The sequence below is a fragment of the Salvelinus namaycush genome, chromosome 20 (genome assembly GCF_016432855.1).
Source record: "Salvelinus namaycush isolate Seneca chromosome 20, SaNama_1.0, whole genome shotgun sequence".
NCBI lineage: Eukaryota > Metazoa > Chordata > Actinopteri > Salmoniformes > Salmonidae > Salvelinus > Salvelinus namaycush.
Window position 1 is genome coordinate 2,027,716 of NC_052326.1, and position 19,872 is coordinate 2,047,587.

The following is a 19,872-nucleotide window of genomic DNA, read 5'->3' on the forward strand; positions in this document are numbered from 1 at the left end:
TTCTTCCATTGGACAGTACTGAATCAATATGTTCCATGGCACCCCAGACCTCTACCCTCATGTCTTACCTCCCTCGGGAGTTTTGAAGTTGACGGCGTGGCTGCCTGGCCCGTTGCCTCGCCCGTTGAAGGTCATGACGATGAGGCTGTACTCAGAGAAGGGTGTGAGCCCTGGTACCATGGCATGGTTCCTGTCCCCCGGGAATGTCAGTGTGTGTTTGTTCCCGTGAGTCTTTTTTGAGTCCAGCAGACTACGCAGCCGCCACCAGCTTATCTGACACCGCCATGACAGAGAGGAGACAGTGTTATAGGTCTAACAGATCATAATTATGTGAGACAAAGACAACAGCTCATAAAATAGAAAAATGCTGCGGTCTTGGTTATAGTATTTTTTCGCGAGTGTAAGGGAACAGTGAGCTGCCAGCAGTAGGGAGACAGAGTTGGGTGAGGGGGCCAGAAGATCCAGCGAGGTCAGGATCCTTTTAAACTGTGTCTTAAAGCTACTGGGCTGTTTTGAGGAATTACCCTGTAGCCTCCCAGATGTCCATGCAGCTTGTCCTTGTGAACACGTGTCCAGCTGACCTTGACCAGCGAGTTGTTCATCACCTCCACCTCTACATCATCAGGGGCCGCGGAGGGGACTGCGGAGCCAAACACACTCACGTCACAGTCCATACAGCCCGTATATCACACAGAGTACTGTAAAGATCAGCCCAACATGTGAAGGATGAGCTCAGCTTTACAGTGAATGATCCACCAGATCATATGTGTAGTATTGGCAGGGTTGAGTATTTAGGTGCTTCAAAGCTTTACCTCTATCAAATAATAATCTATAGATCAGTGACTGCAATCTAAATAACGTGATATACCAAGGGTGGAACTAGTGTTGGGCTCACTGCTATTGCCTAAGCGATGATACCAGGCAGTATGACAACAAAGGAGTACAAAGCTTCTAAAGGAGGACAATACATTGTTAACAAGGTTGAGATGGTATATGTGACCTGAGGTTACATCCTGAGGGCAAATCCAAAAGAACGCTAAAGATAAAGATAGAAATAAGAAAGTGCATGGAATGAAATGGTTCTAAAAGAGAGTTTTCACTTTGGCATGAGTGAAAGGGTACATAGGCTCTATAAAGTGACGCTCAACCAAGCTACTAGCCTATATCACAAAGCAAACATTGGATTTCATCAACTACTCTGGCTGGTGGGTTAGGATTCTGCTCACAAATCTATAGCACTTTTAAAGAAGAAAGAGTCCAGATTTTATGGACTGGAGCCAACCACACACAAAGCTGAATGGTACGTACGGTACTGGCCTTATATATCTGAATGGTATTATTATTGTGAAATTCACATACATTCTTTGTATTTACAAGGCAGTAATATTTTATTTAAAAAAACAACACTAGTCACTCACAGTCCTCTCCAGAGTAGCCAGTCATCACTTTGGGTTCAGGTCCCCATCCCTGGTGGTTCCTCGCCTGGATCCTGACCTCATATGGCACAAACGTGGGAGTGCCCTTCACCACAAACGAGTGTCTTTTCACCACATGCTCGTGCCAGTCCTCCTCCACATCCTGCCGTTTATAGCTCACCTTATATTCAAGGCCTGGCCCATTGTGTTCAATGGGGGACAATGGCTGCAAGGGCGAAGAATGTAAGAAAAGCAGTAACACACAGATTATTACCATTTAACAGGATCTTGAACAATCAAGCAAGGAGCTCTTTATATTTCCTTCTACATCCCTGGCTATTTTGGGGTTATCATGCCAAGCCCATATACATGGATCCTAATATTTGATCATATAAAATCAGTAAAACAATAAGACAATTGGCTGGGTGCTGGTTCCAGGGAGCTCTGAGGCACCCCTCTGATATAAGGAGCAGTCTAGGACTTCACAGACTGTAGAGATTATAGAGCGATCCAACGCTTCCCTCACAATGGCCTGACCATGATGGGAAATAGAATAAGACACTATTATCCACAAAAGCAAATCATTAACAATGAGGGAGCTCATACATTCAGAAGTTCAGGTTGCATTACTCTGCTAGGACTGGAAGATCATTTGTGGGGGTGAGATTAATCTTTTTACAATAAAGCAGAATTTATTACTGTATTACTGTACTCCTCTCTGCTCCATTCCTTTGCACTTTCTAATAAAAGGTTCACAATGAACTGCTTTGATAGCTATCCCATTCACTATGACCCATCAAAAATAGGTTTTCTAAAGTTATACATCACAATACGACACTTCAAAAGCAGGGATATTTGATTTATTTCTGAGGGATAACACTAAAGCGTATTTTCTCTATGAATAAAGAGAGATTCTTTGATTTCCCCAAAATATAACTGCTGTGAAATATTCAATACTCGGAGGGGTGCGTACGTACGAAGGGAAGGAATATTAAAGGAACCCCATTCTGTTTCTTACCTCCCAGTTGATATCCATTTCATGTGCCAAATGACCTTCGATTTTAATATTTTCAGGGTTCTTGTCAGGGGCTGGTGGCAGAGAAGAAATATGGATTTCGCCAGAATTGAAATTGTTAGTTAAATAAATCTCCTGTGAAATGTGCACATGAGAGACCTAAGAGTGAAATCAATTATCTCAGATGTTTGAGTGTTTTAAAGTTCAACGGGCGGTGGAGGCAGGTCAGAGGATAAAACATAACTGGACTTCCTACCTGCAGGAGGGGTCTTGTATCTTTCTGTGGGCTCACTGGGACGCCCCCTACCCACCGCGTTGACTCCAGACACTCGGAAGCGATAGTCAACATGTCCATAAAGTTTGAGGACTGCCGAACCGTGATTTCCTGGAACTCTCTGAAGCTCGTTCCAGTTCCCTGGCTCCCACTGGCTCTCCTCATACTCAATAATGAAGTCTGTTCACAGGGTGAGACACACAAACCAGACCCCAATCTGCCCAAGCCCTTTGCCAAAGGGGCTGCTTATCTAACAGCCACCTGCGTAGCAAACTCTTCAGACCCTGCACTAAGCAGGAAACTTGCACCCCCCAAAAAATACGACACATTTGTGTTGGAATGTTGACAGGAGACTTACACAATAATAAAGTACTAATTCCATTTTCTTAGTAAATATGTGCCATGTTATTATCATTGTATATACTACAGGCCTGCTGTTCCCTAAATTATGCAAAGCAGCTGGACTTTGCTTGTAGAGCCAGACTATTACCAGTGGTTGAGCTGTTGTGGTCATCCCCAGGTATCCATTTGAGCTTCACACTTCTGCCCTTGTGTTCAGACAGCACCAAGTTCTCAGGTGCATCAGGGACATCTGGAAAACACCACCACCACAACAACATTACTTTGATAACACACAAAGACATTGTATCCATCAGACTGTTAAACAGCCATCACTAACACAGAGAGGCTGCTGCCTACATACAGACTTGAAATCATTGGACACTCTAACAAATGGATCACTAGTCACGTTATCAATGACACTTTAATAATGACATTTACATTTCTTGCATTACTCATCCCATATGTATATACTGTTATACCACCTATTGCATCTTGCCTATGCCGCTCGGCCATCGCTCATCCATATATTTATATGTACATATTCTTATTCCATCCCTTTAGATTTGTGTGTATTAGGTAGTTGTTGCGGAATTGTTAGATTACTTGTTAGATATTGCTGCAGTGTCGGAACAAGAAGCACAAGCATTTCGCTACACTCGCAATAACATCGGCTAACTATGTGTATGTGACCAATACAATTTGATTTGATTTATCCTCTGGAAAAGCACCATGAAACAGTCAGAGACTGACCAATGGGAAAGAAAGCAAAATGTAAAACTGCGATGCAAATGATGTAAAGGCATTGTTCTGTAAATGCAGAGCCGAGGTCTGAAGATACACGGTGTAACCATGTTCTGCTCTGTGTACCACGCCATGGAATGCTTGGCTTCGGCATATGGATTCATATTGTGACATGCTATGCATTTCTGTTGTGCTGGGGGTCATAGACCTGTTGGGGTCAGACCAGGCTTTGATGTACAGTATTTGACATATTTACTCACCCAGCACTATGAGTAGTGCAGAGGCAGTGTCCTGGTCCACTGGAGTTCTGGCCACACACGTGTACATGCCCTGGTCTCTGTGGCTGACGTTGACGATCTGCAGTATGCCATCCTCTAAGAAATATCTATCGACAGAAAAAAGAGAGAGACAACCTATTGATCTGTGCAATCTAAAGAAACAAGTGAACTTTCCCGGGCTAGGATTGGATCTGTGACACCATAAGAAAGGCGTCGTCTTACCCAGAATTCTCAGTGTGGTTTAGTGCTATCTCCATATCGTCTTTTTCCCACACGATCTCAAAGTCGCCACTGAAGGAGTTGTCGTACATCGCCAGGCAGGAGAGCTGGGCTGTGGTTCCTATTAGGACATGCAAGTCCTCTGGGGCCTGGGATATCTTTGTGGGATCTTGGATAGATGAAACACACAACTGTATAAGTTACATGTAAAGGGTTGTGTTAAGGACCCCTCTTTTTTCTAACCATGTGACTTTAGCAGGAAACACTATATAAGGCAGTTGTTCCTCATCAGGTCACATACTGTATTTAGAAAAACACATGGCCCTAGTTGTGTGTTAAACACATCCCGTCTTGTATTTACTTTCATACCTTTAACATCCAGTAAGGCAGTTATAGCAGACTTCCCTTCAGTATTCTTGGTGTAACATGTGTATTGGCCCATGTCCTCTTTCTCCACATTATGGATCTCCAATGATCCATTCTGGTGAACTGTAAACCTTGGTCCCTCTACAGACCCTGTTGAGTCATCCTTGTTCCTGTACAACATGTAAAGCAATCAATTAAAGTCTCCACTTGCAATTGAATTCAATTACAGAGGAACCTTGCTGAGCACTTAAGAAGATACTGCAATAACGCCCCTTAAAGTATTTGTGTAGGTATAAGATGTTTTTTCTTTCTGCATATTTCCACTGCAAACAGTGGTTCACCAACAGAGAAACGGATCGTGTACATAGCTATTTTTATAACTACCTAATGACACTGACACATTGTTATCTAGTAATGACACGTTGATATCTACTGCTCTCTACTGGCCACTGAGAGGACTGGTTGGAGCTGGAGAAGCCTAGTCCAGAATTTGTATGGGCTTGAGCCAATGATTGATGACATGACAAGAAGAGTAGGATGAGTTGGCTGAAGCACATTCTGGTCTGGGACCAGGCTATGGTTAGGGAGAGCATACTCACCAGGTTACAATAGAGGGCGGAGAGCTGAACACCTTGCAGTGCATGACTACACTCTTTCCCTCCACAGCTGAATACTCCAGACCTTCCTCTGTCAGGATCATAGGAGGCAGATCTGTGGGGAGAGACATCCCAGTAAATGAATCAGGGTTTGGGACATGAACGAGAGAGAGAGATTTATTTTCTAACTTCCATACAGATATGGAGGGATTGAGGAATGGCCCTCCGACTGTACTGCAGTATTGGTTACAAAGACACACTAAGAAAGTCCATTAAAATGTATAGGTAAGATTCAAACTAAGGAGACTGATAAAGCAGACCAAGTGACGTGAAAATGTTATTGTCTTCCATTGTTGTTAATTACCATTTCTTTTGAAAGAATGGCTGGACTGTCACGATGATTGTCATACAATTTGAAAAAAAAAAAAAAATGAATAAAAAATTAAAACAAGTGGAACAATGAGTGCCAAATTTTAAATAAATGTGTCTTATCATTTCGAACCAAAACATCCTGTCTGTCTCATTCCTTTGTTAACCAAAATAAAAAGCTGTGACTTTGAATCCAGAAACAGTCCGCTTAATAACTTCCTAGTTTGTCACCATTGACAAACTCCAGACATTTCTGAGAAGCCAAAGAGAGCACTTTTTAAAAATCTGCTCCTATAAAAGGAGCACATTTTAGTGTTGTGGCATTGCATTCTGAATAGAGTAGAGAAACGTGCTAGCATAGAAATACATGCCTGGGAGCATGGGGGCTGATCAACAGGGACAGGGGGCGTGGGTGGGTAGTCTGGATGGAGGACTGTGGCGCTCAGACAACCCTTCCTTCACCACGGCCCGAGGGGCTCTGGCGCCAGAGCCGGCTTTCAAACCAGACACACCACCACTCACAGACAGTCTTCCACTGTCTCATGACAATGTCAAGCAACTGGTTGGATTCTTTAGTGCACTTTCATCATCATACAATTCCATACTTAGTGGGTAACTAAATGCATGAGCACGACCGGTAAAACAATGATGAAGGCTGAGATGTAGGAACTATTTATTTGTGACCATTAAGCCTCAGAGGAAAGTAGAGGCTATTTTCAGAGGTAGAGAGTAAAACCAACGAAGCCCCATAAACTTACTCATGATCATGATATTGACATTGGCCAGTAGGGTTCCATGTCTGTTGGAAGCCTCACATTGATAGACGGCACTGTCAATCGATTTGGCGTTGTGCAATACAATGGTGTCATCCGAAACTTTTCTGTTAGATGCTGGGACCTCTGCAATCAACAATGAAATTCATTAACTGTGCACCAATTTGCAGTATTAGAAATAGGACATTCATGTCTTGTTGAGGTAGACTGAGAACATACCCTTAAGAGGTTTTCCATTCACCCTCCATTGGATGGTGGGCTGAGGAGTGCCAGTGGCGGAGCACTTGATATGCACGTCTGAGCCAATCGTACTAAGCTGGCTCTCAGGCTCAGATACCCACTTAGGAGGCTCTGGAAAGCGCAACATCAAAGACAGACATAACATCAGGAAGCAGTGAGTGAACCAGAGCACAGTTGACAACTCTCTCCCAGAATTTGCATTTAAAAAACATGGAAATCATGCAAGAGATATGATGTTTGTGTTTTCTATCACCTGGAGCCAATTCTCAAATTGTGACTTTTTTGAATCCCTCTTGGACAGCAGTTCACTCAATGTACAGTAGATGGCACTCTTTCTCATGAAAATGTGTTACTATTATGAAGTAGTTTTCCTACAGTAAAACCTATAAATGTAGTTTAAGCTAAACAGCTGTTTTTCAGACACACATAATCAAACTAAGAACCTATTTTTTCAACCATTGTACATTTTTCCACTTACCTTCCACTGATACATCAAAGGAGTGGTTGGCCTCTCCGTGGATGTTCTTAACCTTACACATGTATTTCCCACTGTCGTCCTCATTGACCCGGTCAATGCTCAGGAGTTTCCCATGGTTCTCTATCGTCGCTCTGTCGGGCAGCCTGTGGCCCATCCTTACCCATTCAATCTTGGGTGTTGGACTGAAAGGGGCAGTAAAATGATTGACGTTTTGATGTAGTTGCTTCAAATACAACGAAGTGTCTTGAAGATATCATGCAGTCTTTTGTAAAAAAAGAGAAAAAGACCTAAGCCTAAAAAAAGAGAGGAAGGTTTACTTACAAGCCCTCGGCAATGCACTCCAGTAGTAGCTCGTCACCTTTCACCAGCTGTGTCTCCGACTTGACACCAGAGGGCATCAGAAGACTTGGTTTTCTCTCCAGGATTGAATTGGCTTTTGAGAATGGAATAGAAACATTGTTTTTAAGCTTAGTTTTTCAAACAAGGCAATGCATGGGTCTAACTCTTGGACTGCTAACCTACAATGCAATGTTTCGATCCACATATCACACTCTGATATGAAAAAAAATCACACATGGGGTGTTCTAGACAATGATATGGTATGGCATGTAACTTACCACGACCAGGACTGCTACTTGAGTCACTGTTTGAATTTTCTGAAATTAAGGTGGGTAACATATGAAAATGTGCAAAGCATTCATAAAAACGCAAACAATCATGACAGACAATGGGGTGGTGTAGATTCATGAAAACATCGGTGCCATCAAGAGCAGGGAAAGTACAACTTTGGAGATGCTGTTGGACATTGGGAATGTTCTTGATCATGACCACGATCATAGCGACGAATGCATTGGGTCAGAGGTTGAAGTCATTATGGTGATCAAAACAAAGCCATTTGGTCAAGCTCTATGCTGTAGCAGAGTTAATAAACACACCTAATCACAGACATGCCTTCTTAGATTGACACCTACTGCTCTTGACTACGACAGACATGGCATTCTTCTGTACGATGGTGCGTATCCTGGGGAAGGCAGCGAAGCAACAGTAGTCTCTGCGGCTGTCCTTCTCCAGAGCATTAGAGAAGAACAGGTCGCCGTTCAGACCCATGGACACCCTCTCATCCTGCTCTATGTGCTGAAGGTCTGAAGAGGGGAAAAGAGGTGGATATTCCATACAAATGTTGGTTGCTTTCGTTTGCTCTATCGTGCTTCAATAAAACGGCAGGTGTCAACACAAAGCATGGGACATGATTCGGACACTGTGTTAGGTCTGGCAAGCTGTTAGTGACTCACCGATGGTCATCCAGTAGATCTGTAAAGGAGGGATTCCTTTAGGAGGGTTACACTCCAAAATGACAGGCTGACCCTCCTCCACCTTGATGGGATCAATCTTCTCCTTGGGAAACTTAGGAACGTCTGATAAAAAACAACAATATACACTGAGTGTACAAAACATTAGGAACACCTGCTCTTTCCATTACATAGACTGACCAGGTGAATCCAGGTGAAAGCTATGATCCCTTATTGATGTCACTTGTTGAATCCACTTCAATCAGTGTAGATGAAGGGGAGGAGACAGGTTAAAGAAGGATTTTGAAGCCTTGATACAACTGAGACATGGATTGTGTGTGTGTAGGTGCCAGGTTTGTGTCAAAAACGGCAACGCTTTTGTGTTTTCACACAGCCAACTTGACACTGTGGGAAGCATTGGAGTCAACATGGGCCAGCATCCCTGTGGAACACTTCCGACAACTTATCAAGTCTATACCCCAACGAATTGAGACTGTTCTGATGGCAAAAGGGGGGTGCAAAAGGGGGGTGTTCTTAATGTTTTGTACACTCAGTGTGTGTCAATGATTTGTCTGTCATTTGATGTAGGTGCCTTTCTCTCCAGCAGGTGGCAGTCCTATGATACTAGTGTTTTGTGCTGGTCGTGTATGGAGGTATTTGTGTTCAAGTGAATTGGATTTTACAGCACATTCTTCAGATTTTTACTTGCGGGAAGAAATAAACGTCATTAGTACTGTTGTGCCGCGTGTCAGTCGCACTGAATGGTTGAAGCACGGCCAAATTTTGTCATAGTTCCCCTCGGTCTGGATTTCTTAGAAGATTTATGTACTATGCTTTGGAACAAAATGAAAAATGTACCAAGGGAAATGATGGAGGATAGATCAGTCTCCCTTCTGCCACACAGTCTATATGGGTATAGACGAGAGGCAACTGGGGGTGGAATGCTCTGGAGCTTCAATGACTTTCTGCCATGGCCAATTCAACGAACAGCTCACGATGGAGCGACACAGTCGTTGAATTGAATTCCAGGCCCTGAATCACTTTCAAAGAGCTGTAAGCGCCACAGAGCTGTAAGCGCCACAGAGATCAGAGATGTATGGATGTACATTATGCTACTCACGGGGCACAACAAACTCAATCTCCTCCGTTATGGCCGTCCCTAGTTCGTTGTCAGCGTAACAGCGGTATGTTCCCTGGTACTCTGTGAGATTCCCAGTGTTGGGGATCACAAACGTCCCCGAGTTGTCCTCCTTGATCAGCCTCGGGTCCTGGTAGGGGTCAAACTCTTCCCCATTTTTTGTCCACCGGTATCTACAAAATCAACAGTTCAATCAGCCACTGATAAAATTCTACGTAAATCTTGAAAATATCTCATGTGTTTCAGCCAAATGTACAGTGTGTTTAGTGTCCAAGGTTGGTCCTCACAGTCTGTCCAATACTTGAAAATCAAACCCTCAAACTCGCGAAATCGACTAGCCAAATGTGACACGCCAAATCGATGGCCGGTGATAGACTGTCTGTCGGGCTGCTAACGAGCTCTCCTGGGCTGTCCCTCTCCCATCTGCTGGGTATGGAATGGTAGAGTAGGACACTCAGAACTCACTCTGGCTTAGGGTTCCCTTTGGCTTCACACGTCATGGGGAAGCTCTCATCGAAGGGGAAGGCGATCAGAGAGCTGGGGGACGCCTCTGTGATGGTGGGCAGCTGCTCAACTGGAAAACAGACAACAAGGACAACACTTTATGAAAAGTCCCATAGACCTCCTGTAGGTTTCTGATAATATAATCTCTCACACTCTATAAGGTGTTATGGTATGGTTCATTTCGATTATGATGGTATTTCCCACTGGGCACACACTGGTTGAATCAACGTTGCTTCCACGTCAATTCAAATGACGTCTGTGCCCAGTGGGTTCCTTCTCTTACGGTTCTATTTCACAGTGACATACAGCACTGTTTGAACTTGTTTAAGTGATATGACTTACAGATTCACTACAAAACTACAGGGGTCAACAACAGTAAAACTAGCGGCATGAGGTCAGGCCAGTATGGCCAATGGTGCAGGTTAAAACCACATGCCACTAAATGGATGACAGTCGTCCAAGACAATCCAATTCGAAGATGTTAATTGTGCAAATAAATGGAGGATGGCACACGAGATGCAGATCGTACACAAGATGACCACATGGTACAGCTGCTGTGGTGCTGAACACTGAGCCAAGAGATTAAGTGAGGACAGACAGGCGGTCACTAATGCTGGATGGGACAGGTCACATCAGAGCAAACTTACTGTTTACATGACCTAAAACTAAAATATCCATGGCGGCAGGAAGACAACAAAAACACAGGCAGAAGTTTAAGCATAATACTGTTTTTTTGATTGGTTATAGGCCTTTATAAACATTAGTACTGTAGGTACAACAAAACAGAGGATTGTGAATTGCATTTAAGGAGATTGCGTGAAATGAATTACCCTGCATCAAGAGCAAGTGTGCATTGCATTTTCAAAACCTGTTTGAACTGCTCTTTGTAAGCGGGCCCTTAAGAGATGTTTCTGAATAATTTAGAAGAGAAAACTTGATACTCGTTTCCAAGGAAACTGTAAGATACACAGCCCCCAATACAAGAGAATGAAGAAACCTGATTTAAACAAGCTGAAACTAGAAACTAAACCCCAGTTAAGGATGTGTTTGACCCATGAATATAATTGAACTGATTTTGGCATGATATAGATTTAAAGAATATGCTATATTTCAAAGAATACCTGTGGATTGCTTTGACCATTACAGACATTGGAAAACAAAATCAATATACTGTACTTTACAAAGGTTTATGATATTCTGCACCAAGCACTTTATGGGAAGAGTGAGCACTTACCCTCCAGTGGGATGTCTATGGCAGTGGTGAGGTGAAAGGCACAGACACTGACGACCACGCCCATCAGGAGAGCCAATCCTGGGCTCCACATCGATGACCTCATCCTCATCGCTCCACAGCAGACAACAATCTCTGAGTTCATCATAGAGGAAGTGACACAAGCTGCACTCTTCCCACTCTCAGTTCATAACTAGGTCCTGCCGAAGACGAAGGACCTTCAAGAACAACACAGACAACAGAGAGAGAAAGAATAAGAGAGGCCTCCCATGAATCCAGATCCACCCACGCGTCAGGCACGGCAGACAGTCAGGCAATCCCACACAACGCAGGGAGAGAACCCCTGGTGACTGAGAGAGATGCTTAGCCAGGCACAACACACGTTCCCAGCACAGTAGTCACTCGCATCAGCAGGGACCACATTCTGGGCTGAAACAAAAATCTACATATTAAAGCTCTATATCACCCTGTTCCCTTGAGACATAAATTGTTTTCTTGTTTATTGTCTGTTGGAGTGTGTTGGCTTGGCAGTACAACAGGCAGGACAATTTCATGCGCAATAGAACAAGAGTTTAAATATATAAATATATGGGGCTGCCTGTGGTTATATTAATACACAGCAGATGTTTCCACATTTCAAAGTGAAAATGATGAATTCATTCCACAATGGAGCGAAAGATTTCCATCATTAAGATATAACCCTGCTGCAGCATTCTGCCATAAGGCTGTTGCTGTGTCTCTGGGCTCCTCCCTGAATATTCAAAAAGATAGAACGACACAACCCTGCCGATCTAGGAACGCTGCACACATGGTCCTCAGACATAGCAATAGTCCTCTTCCAAAGAACAGCAATAGTATTTTTCTACACACATTTACCACTCTACACACTGAATAACATGTTATCTGATAAGCAGTTGGTCACACGGTCAGAGGGCACAGGTCATCCTCCACCTAACAGGCCAGTGGCTTGGATCATAACGCGCTCTATACAGTATGACTAGAGCAAAGGATTGTGGGGGGGAAGAGCTCTCTGCAGGAATGTCCACCTCGGCAGCATTGTTGCCCACCAGCCTCTGTTCTGTAGTAGAATCTCTGGGGTGTCCGTTCATTAGCCTCCCTCATGTTGGCAGTGACCCAGCTCATTGGGTCATTCTAGTCAGGACTCCAATTAGTTCAATGCAAGGTAGCATAGACCAGACCACATGGAAAAATAAGCAATAATCGCCCACTACTAAGAAACTTGCCAAACTATAATGCTCATGGGTCTTCGGGGAGTCCCCACAATGAAACTAGCTGAACACTTCTCATCACAAGCATACAAATCCAGTAATTACAACTGGTTGGAACTGGTGTCTCTTCTCGTGTTGATGATGGAGCTTCCAGTTAATGCCAAAAAAGGGATTTGTATTGGGAGAGGGAATCTGTGTGTGTTAAGCTCCTTCTTTGAGCAGGACGGAGAGAACCAGACCTAAGAGACAGCCACGCTCCAACAGGCCTGGCAGTTTTCACAAACAGCTGGCTTTTTACTGGTGTCTTTTCAATCATACTGACTGAAAACACTGCTCTTCTTTTAAAACATTTTTTTTTTAATCTTCTCCCTCAATTACCAAATTCAATAGGAAACACAGAGGTCAAATGGCAGTTCATGAGAAGAAATTGAATAATTGACCAAGGAGTGAAAGAGTCGATTTCATTAATTTCTTTGTGAGGCTCTGTTTTCAGATGGACACGAACCCTGACCTCTCTCCCCATGCCTCATGCTAATGGTATTAACTCTGTCTGGGGCCTCTGACTCCATCCTGGTTATTCTGACCCAGTGAAGTCACCGGCAGAGCCACAGACAACAGTGTGCAATACACCCACCCCTCTTAATCACAATACTAGGCCATTGACTTTTCCTCCAACCTCAGATTGACATGGCTTTGTTATGATCCATGAGTCGGGACAGGAAAAATGCCTCAGGCTTGATTTGCTGCTCCCATTTCACTCTTTTCCCACACACTGATTTATGCTGCAAATTACAGATTAGAATCAGAAAGTAGGAAGCTGTGCTGTGCTAATTGGCCAGCGCTTTCTCCTTGGGTTTGGTGAGTTTAAGGGGGAGCTTTTTACAATCCCTCCAAGACAATGTGTTCCTCTCAGGGCCTTTATCAACCTAACACAACTTAGATGGATTACGTTCTGTTCAAACTGTGCTTGATCACTTGCCATCTGATTTTGTTCTCCCCCCTCGTTGAGCATTTAGCCCGATCCAACTCGTCCATCTGGTTGACGGAGGTCCATAAAACATACAGGCTAAACTGGTGGGAGACGGAGATGTCTTGCTCTAACCCAGCATACAGTATAAGCTACAGGCTAGATGAATCCGTTGAGTGGGCCCGAGGCGAGCCTGCTCTAAGACCGCTGGCTGTTCTTAATCCTCTCCTCCGGCAGAAATAGATGGGAGTCTGAGACTGACGAAGCTGGCAGGTGGTTAAAAGCTACTCACAGTGGGAAGGCCAAAATGAACTCTGACCTCTCTTAGCCGAGGCTCAGAGGAAACAGAAGCTGTACTGGGGTGGAGGGAGAGGGGACACGGGCCCTGTGCAATCTACAGCCGTGCCTTAAACTCAACTCGGATTGACTGATACTGTAGAGTGCTGCTCTCACACCGCTCTCCATCATTTACAGTGGGCTACCTGCCAAGACGTGCAAAAACCATTTCTCATTCAAAACGAGCACCAGGCACAAGACTGATAACAGAGGAAATGTAAGAGGCAGGCAGAGAGGGATGTCGCGTCTGCTCCATGCTCACTCTACCTGCTGGTTCATTTGATTGAGAAGGCCCATCCTCATAATTCAGGCTCCAGGCTGAATCAAAGACACCCATGTCTCTCTTCATAAGGAGATGTTACTGGCACAGTGTTCTGGTTGGCATGCTTTCTATCCCTTCAGTCTCCTAGTTCCTCCATCTGGGCTGGCATGGAATCCTAACCTTGACTTATACACCAAGGTCAAGGGTCTGTTGATATACTGTATAATTCACTATTTCCTCAGTGGCTTTATAACAATGATTTTCTAGATGAGGCATTATCAAGATACATTATTACAGATTATTATCAAGATATAGACAAAGCACTTTGGCTAAAGGAAAATGGTGAAGCTCTGTTGAAGGACTGAGGTGTCCTTAACTGCTGCCATTCAAATATGCTATGCTGTTTAAAACCTCTTGCCGTTCTGTTGTCTGCGATCTGCCTCCTTCACATGCAAAACTCTGCTGTACGACAGACAGGAGAGTATCTACAGGCTCTGCAATACAACAGGCAGACAGACAGGAGAGTGTTTACAGGCTCTGCAGTACGACAGGTAGACAGGCAGGAGAGTGTCTGTGTCTACAGGCCTACTGTAGTTTGATGTGCTGCAAGCCTATAATGGGATTAAGCAGATCCTCGTCTTGTCAAACTGGATTAAAATATTCTCCTCACTAAAGAGCTTCAATGCAGGAAGACAGTAGCACACTCCACACACACTCCTGGTAATGCCTCAGCACTGAATCCCAGTTAATCACCGAAGTACAATTACAACATTGGGAGAATTGATTAACATTAAACAGCAATTAGCCTGCATTTCTGTTGCCGGTAATTATTTATTTTTCATTTTCTTTCCTTTCTGTTTTCGCAAAGTCAATTTCTTATTTAGTTTACAAATGACTTGAGACTGGTTCTAGACAACAACAAAACATAAGGATACAGTTCTTTACTGATGAACTAGGGGTACATTGAACAATTATGTTATGTGTGAAGTATTGCCCTAGACACACATCTTGTTATGTGTTATTAACTACTACAGTGGAAGTAGACCCACTGGAATTTCGTAAAAAGCACTTTTATTTGGATGCATTAACTTACTAACTGTAATGTAATCATATTTCCTGTTCATTTGCAATGTGTTCCATTCTGACCTCTGGCGAACAGAGGCAGAGACTCAGATTCCTCTCCATGCTTGTGGGTCAGGGGAGTTAATTCATTAATAAAACTTCAGCAGCAGGAGGAAAACATAAACAAGGCCCTTAATGAGATTAGGAAGTCAGACCAATATTAAATAATAACCTTGCCTAATTGAGATTTGGCTCAATTTCACTCTGCTTTACCATGCATGCAGGAGAGTGAACAGTTCAATTACCACACCATTAATATTGCAGGAGTCTGTCCACTCATGAAGCATAGAGGGGTGAGGGAATGAGGCTATAGGGATTTCGACCAATGTGGATATGGAGTGGTTTCTGAGATGTACTGCAGGGTCGCTGACCTCTGTCCCAAGTGGAGAAATGACAAATGACCTTACTGACTCCATATAAACTGTCGTGACCAGGGACAGAGTGGGACACATCCCTGGTTGACACCATACGACCTATGACCTCCAGGGCACAGGCATCGCTTTTTAACCAGCAATGAAAATCTTGGAGTAAAATACTGGTGTACTGTACATGTTGTGTCTGTAGCATCTTCCATTGGAAGAATATGGGCTATTTGATCACACATATTAAGGAAAAGGATAGCCAAAACATCAGCTTTGTTTTATATCACTTCAAGGTTCCTTTTTGTCTCTGCATTTCCTCACCTGTCTATTTAATCTTCGCTGAGCGATTACAGTGTCTTTCATGAGTAAAAGAGAGGTGAAGGTTTTTCTCCTTCTCTAATGACTTGTTCCATCGTGAAACTCCGCTCTGCTCGCTGCTGAAAGCTCTGTTTGTCTCAGTGAAATATGGAGGCCTGCTGAGCATATTAAGGCACAGCAGGAACAAAAACTGTTTCAGTGCAAATATTGCTGCAATCTCTCGCAATCATTTCACCATTATTCTTCATTTAAAGATATGGTGAGATTTTAACTACATGTATGGGCTAGCCGCTTGTGTATCATTTCTTTGTTGAAAAACACATCACTGTAATTGGAAGCAAATGTGACTGGGAAGTGAGCAACGGGCCGTGTCACACAATGGCTTACTATAACTGGTTTATAAATGAAGTGTAAATCTGAGAGTTCAAGGGTTGAGAGAAATCATGGTGCAGCTGTCACAGCGTTGAGGCAGCAAAGTAATGCCAGACTGAGATATTCTATGTGTCACGTTTCAAGTACAAGTGACACAAAAGGTACTGTAAATTGCTCCTGTGTCAAACTGTCTGCAGAATGGTGAGAAGCCAAGCGCTTCAACTTTTTCCCTCTCAGCTCTAGTCTCTTTGAAGTCCCGAGTCACAGATGGGCACCCCATGCCCAGGACGATCATCACATTAGTCTGTGATCCTCACTGAGTCGCCAGGAGAGGAGCGTTATGGATTCACAGCCTGGACTGCGGGGACAGGGACATTATTTTGCGTGAACAAACGCAGCGAGGTCCTCGTCCCATTCATTCACTCCATCTGACTGATGATGGCTATTTCCCAGGATGAAACTGTGGATGAAACTGTGCCACAGCCGGACATGATGGATGGGACTTATATCCCAAATCCCCTCTTCCATCAAACCCCAAAGCAATTTACTTCCGTCCAACACCAGGAAAGTCTGATTCCCCCAACGCAGATACAGAATAGTATATTGAATTGCCACAGGCTGGTTGTTACCCTTTTTCCTGTCCTCTAAGGTCCCTCTCCAACACATTGAAATTCCTGGCTCCGATCTGGGATTTACCAGTAAAATGCTGCATGCAATCTATCTTGTATTTCCTGCGCTCTACAGCAGGACATCTGGACAGCGTTCACAGGGCGAACTGTTTGACACAGCAGTCGGAAATGAGTCCTGAGCGTCTTGATCAATTTGTGGTGTTATGGTGTGTGTGTGTGTGGGTGTGTGGTGTGTGGGTGTGTGGGGGGGTAGGGGTTCAGTGTCAGAGATGAAAGATTAAAAGACTTAGATAATGCTACGGATTCCCCCACTATTTGGAGATATATTAAGGGCAGTATGATACTCCTGGCTAGACAAGTTCGTTCAAACTTGGTATAATGTTATCACCCAGCCTCATGTACTGACGTACACAGTTCACAATCCTATCAGGCTGTCCTAAAATTGTATATATCCAAAGAATCAAAATTATGCCAAATATAGATACTGTATTCTTTTGCCCAGACATTTCTCGTTTCTTTCAAAACAGAATAACCTCAATATTTCCATATTCATTGTATGACAACAAGAGATACCCACAATCAACTACTGAGACAGCTCAGTTCAATAATTTCAAGACATGAACACCGACAATGTTGTGCCTCTCCTCTCTTTGAGGGAGAGATCGTCCCAGTGCACCTCACCGCACATGCAAAAACCAAAACATTTAACAGGCAGCTACAGAAACATCCCAAGACAAGACGTCACTTACAAGACTTAACTTCATTCTCTGCGCTGGTCCCCCGCGAGACACATAAGAACAACCATTCCCTCTGCAGGCAATCCAATCCAAAGGGGAAAAACAGAGCACAGAAACAGTAAATGATCTGTCAAAATCCCGGGGACTGCTCTAGAGGCGTCCCACCCGCACCAGATCCTGTCACACAAGCTGGGGACGGAGTGAGAGAGGCGCTGTGGACGCATATGTTACCAAAGCCTCTAGCTTGGCAAAGACGCTCATTAAGCCACTGACAATCATTCTCACAAAGCACAATCTAAAGGCCATTCACTGGCTGTGTACAAAAGACGGAGGAGGAAAAGGGGAGGAATGCATCTTCCATCTCACCCCCCCCCCCCCCCCCCCCCCTCCCTCAGTTTCCTGACCAGCAATATATGTTCTTCACCTGAAGCTTTGCTTAAAGTGTTGTCTTAAGAGTTACGCACACATATTTTACAGAATGCCTGCAAGAGCACAGGTGGGAGCAGCAGGGTAGAGATCAGCCTTCGAGTGTTACAGATCTCAGGGACCAATCCTCTTTGTAGGCAGGGACAATCTCCTTATTTCTTATAATGCTGGTGGCGATTGTCTCTCAGTATTACAGAAGACGAGGCTACAGTATCCCTACAGTACATCTGTGCCCAGGTCTGCTCTTAACTTTACCCATCCGGTCAAATTGAAGCATAATAATCTGTTTGAAGATTGTTTTGTTTGTTTGACCAGAAGAACCAATGAACCTGTGGAATGAAAACTGGGATTTTTTGAGCGACTGATTTAGAGACCTTGATTGACAGATTGGTGAGCACAGACATCATTCCAAGACTCCACAGATGGGGACCTGTGTGACCTGTGGGGAAGAAGCAGAGAGCAGAGCAGAGAGAGAGTGCTGAGACTGCCGATAAGAGCCCTCCATAGCCCAACAACAGCACAGCCTGTCTCCCATGACACGGGGGGAAGGGAGCGGCACAGTCTGGATGATGTATGGTGTGGACCCAGGTCTGAGACTTGGGCTTTAACAAGGAGAAAGGGAGAATATTAAAAGGGGGAGGGGCAGAGGGTCATGCTTGAATTTGCTGAAAACGGCAAAAAACGGGCCTTTTTCAGCGGAGCGCTATTTGTGCAGGCTCCATTCAAGGTTATCATCACTTGTGCTTCATATGTGCTGACAGTTGGGAAATGGTGGAAATGAGATTGTATACCTTTGAATGGAGACATTAGATAAATGTACGATTTGATATGTGATCAATGCACTATAAATACATTAAGCGATCAAATACAGTGCATTCGTAAAGTATTCAGACCCGTTTACTTTTTCCGCATTTTGTTACATTACAGCCTTATTCTAAAATCTTTATTTTTATTTTTTAAATGTCCTCAATCTACACACAATACCCCATAACGACAAAGCAAAAACAGGTTAAGAAATGTTTGCTAATTTATTAAAAACAAAAAAGTTCAATATTACATTTACATAAGTATTCAGACCCTTTCACTCAGTACTTTGATGAAGAACCTTTGGCAGCAATTACAGCCTCGAGTCTTCTTGGGTGTGAAGCTCTGTAAGGTAGGATGGGGAGCGTCACTGCACAGCTATTTTCAGGTCTCTCCAGAGATGTTAGATTGGGTTCAAGTCCGGGCTCTGGCTGGGCCACATTCAGAGATTTGTCCTGATGCCACTCCTGCATTGTCTTGGCTGTGTGCTTAGGGTCGTTGTCCTGTTGGAAGGTGACCCTTCGCCCCAGTCTGAGGTCCTGAGCGCTCTGGAGCAGGTTTTCATCAAGGATCTCTTTGTACTTTGCTCCGTTCATCTTTCCCTTGATTCTGACTAGTCTCCTAGTCCCTGCCACTAAAAAACATCCACACAGTATGCTGCCACCACCATGCTTCACCGTAGGGATGATGCCAGGTTTCCTCCAGATGTGAGGCTTGGCATTCAGGCCAGAGAGTTCGATCTTGTTTTCATCAGACCAGAGAATCTTGTTTCTCATGGTCTGAGAGTCCTTTAGGTACCTTCTAGAAAACTCCAAGCGGACTGTCATGTGCCTTTTACTGAGGAGTGTCTTCCGTCGGGTCACTCTACCATAAAGGCCTGATTGGTGGAGTGCTGCAGAGATGGTTGTCCTTCTGGAAGGTTCTCCCATCTCCATAGAGGAACTCTGGAGCTCTGTCAGAGTGACCATCAGGTTCTTGGTCACCTCCCTGACCAAGGCCCTACTCTCCCGATTGCTCAGTTTGGCCAGCTCTAAGAAGAG

General features: G+C 44.0%; 1 protein-coding gene across 1 annotated transcript in view; it reads right to left on the bottom strand.

The window, feature by feature from the left end:
- LOC120064959 (neural cell adhesion molecule L1-like protein) overlaps nt 1-17,829 on the bottom strand; it is a 31,620-nt gene extending 13,791 nt beyond the window's left edge. The window contains exons 1-21 of the mRNA XM_039015569.1: nt 17,615-17,829; nt 11,272-11,486; nt 9,999-10,107; nt 9,516-9,706; nt 8,399-8,521; nt 8,078-8,248; nt 7,724-7,762; nt 7,428-7,539; nt 7,107-7,288; nt 6,608-6,739; nt 6,374-6,514; nt 5,250-5,361; nt 4,654-4,820; nt 4,288-4,453; nt 4,048-4,172; nt 3,195-3,296; nt 2,687-2,884; nt 2,434-2,504; nt 1,419-1,641; nt 525-640; nt 69-273 (exon numbers count right to left, since the gene is read on the bottom strand). Coding sequence (XP_038871497.1) covers nt 69-273; nt 525-640; nt 1,419-1,641; nt 2,434-2,504; nt 2,687-2,884; nt 3,195-3,296; nt 4,048-4,172; nt 4,288-4,453; nt 4,654-4,820; nt 5,250-5,361; nt 6,374-6,514; nt 6,608-6,739; nt 7,107-7,288; nt 7,428-7,539; nt 7,724-7,762; nt 8,078-8,248; nt 8,399-8,521; nt 9,516-9,706; nt 9,999-10,107; nt 11,272-11,416 — 2,830 coding nt within the window. The 5' untranslated portion in view covers nt 11,417-11,486; nt 17,615-17,829. The remainder of the gene's footprint in view (nt 1-68; nt 274-524; nt 641-1,418; nt 1,642-2,433; nt 2,505-2,686; nt 2,885-3,194; nt 3,297-4,047; nt 4,173-4,287; nt 4,454-4,653; nt 4,821-5,249; nt 5,362-6,373; nt 6,515-6,607; nt 6,740-7,106; nt 7,289-7,427; nt 7,540-7,723; nt 7,763-8,077; nt 8,249-8,398; nt 8,522-9,515; nt 9,707-9,998; nt 10,108-11,271; nt 11,487-17,614) is intronic.
- Nucleotides 17,830-19,872: the final 2,043 nt, after the last annotated feature.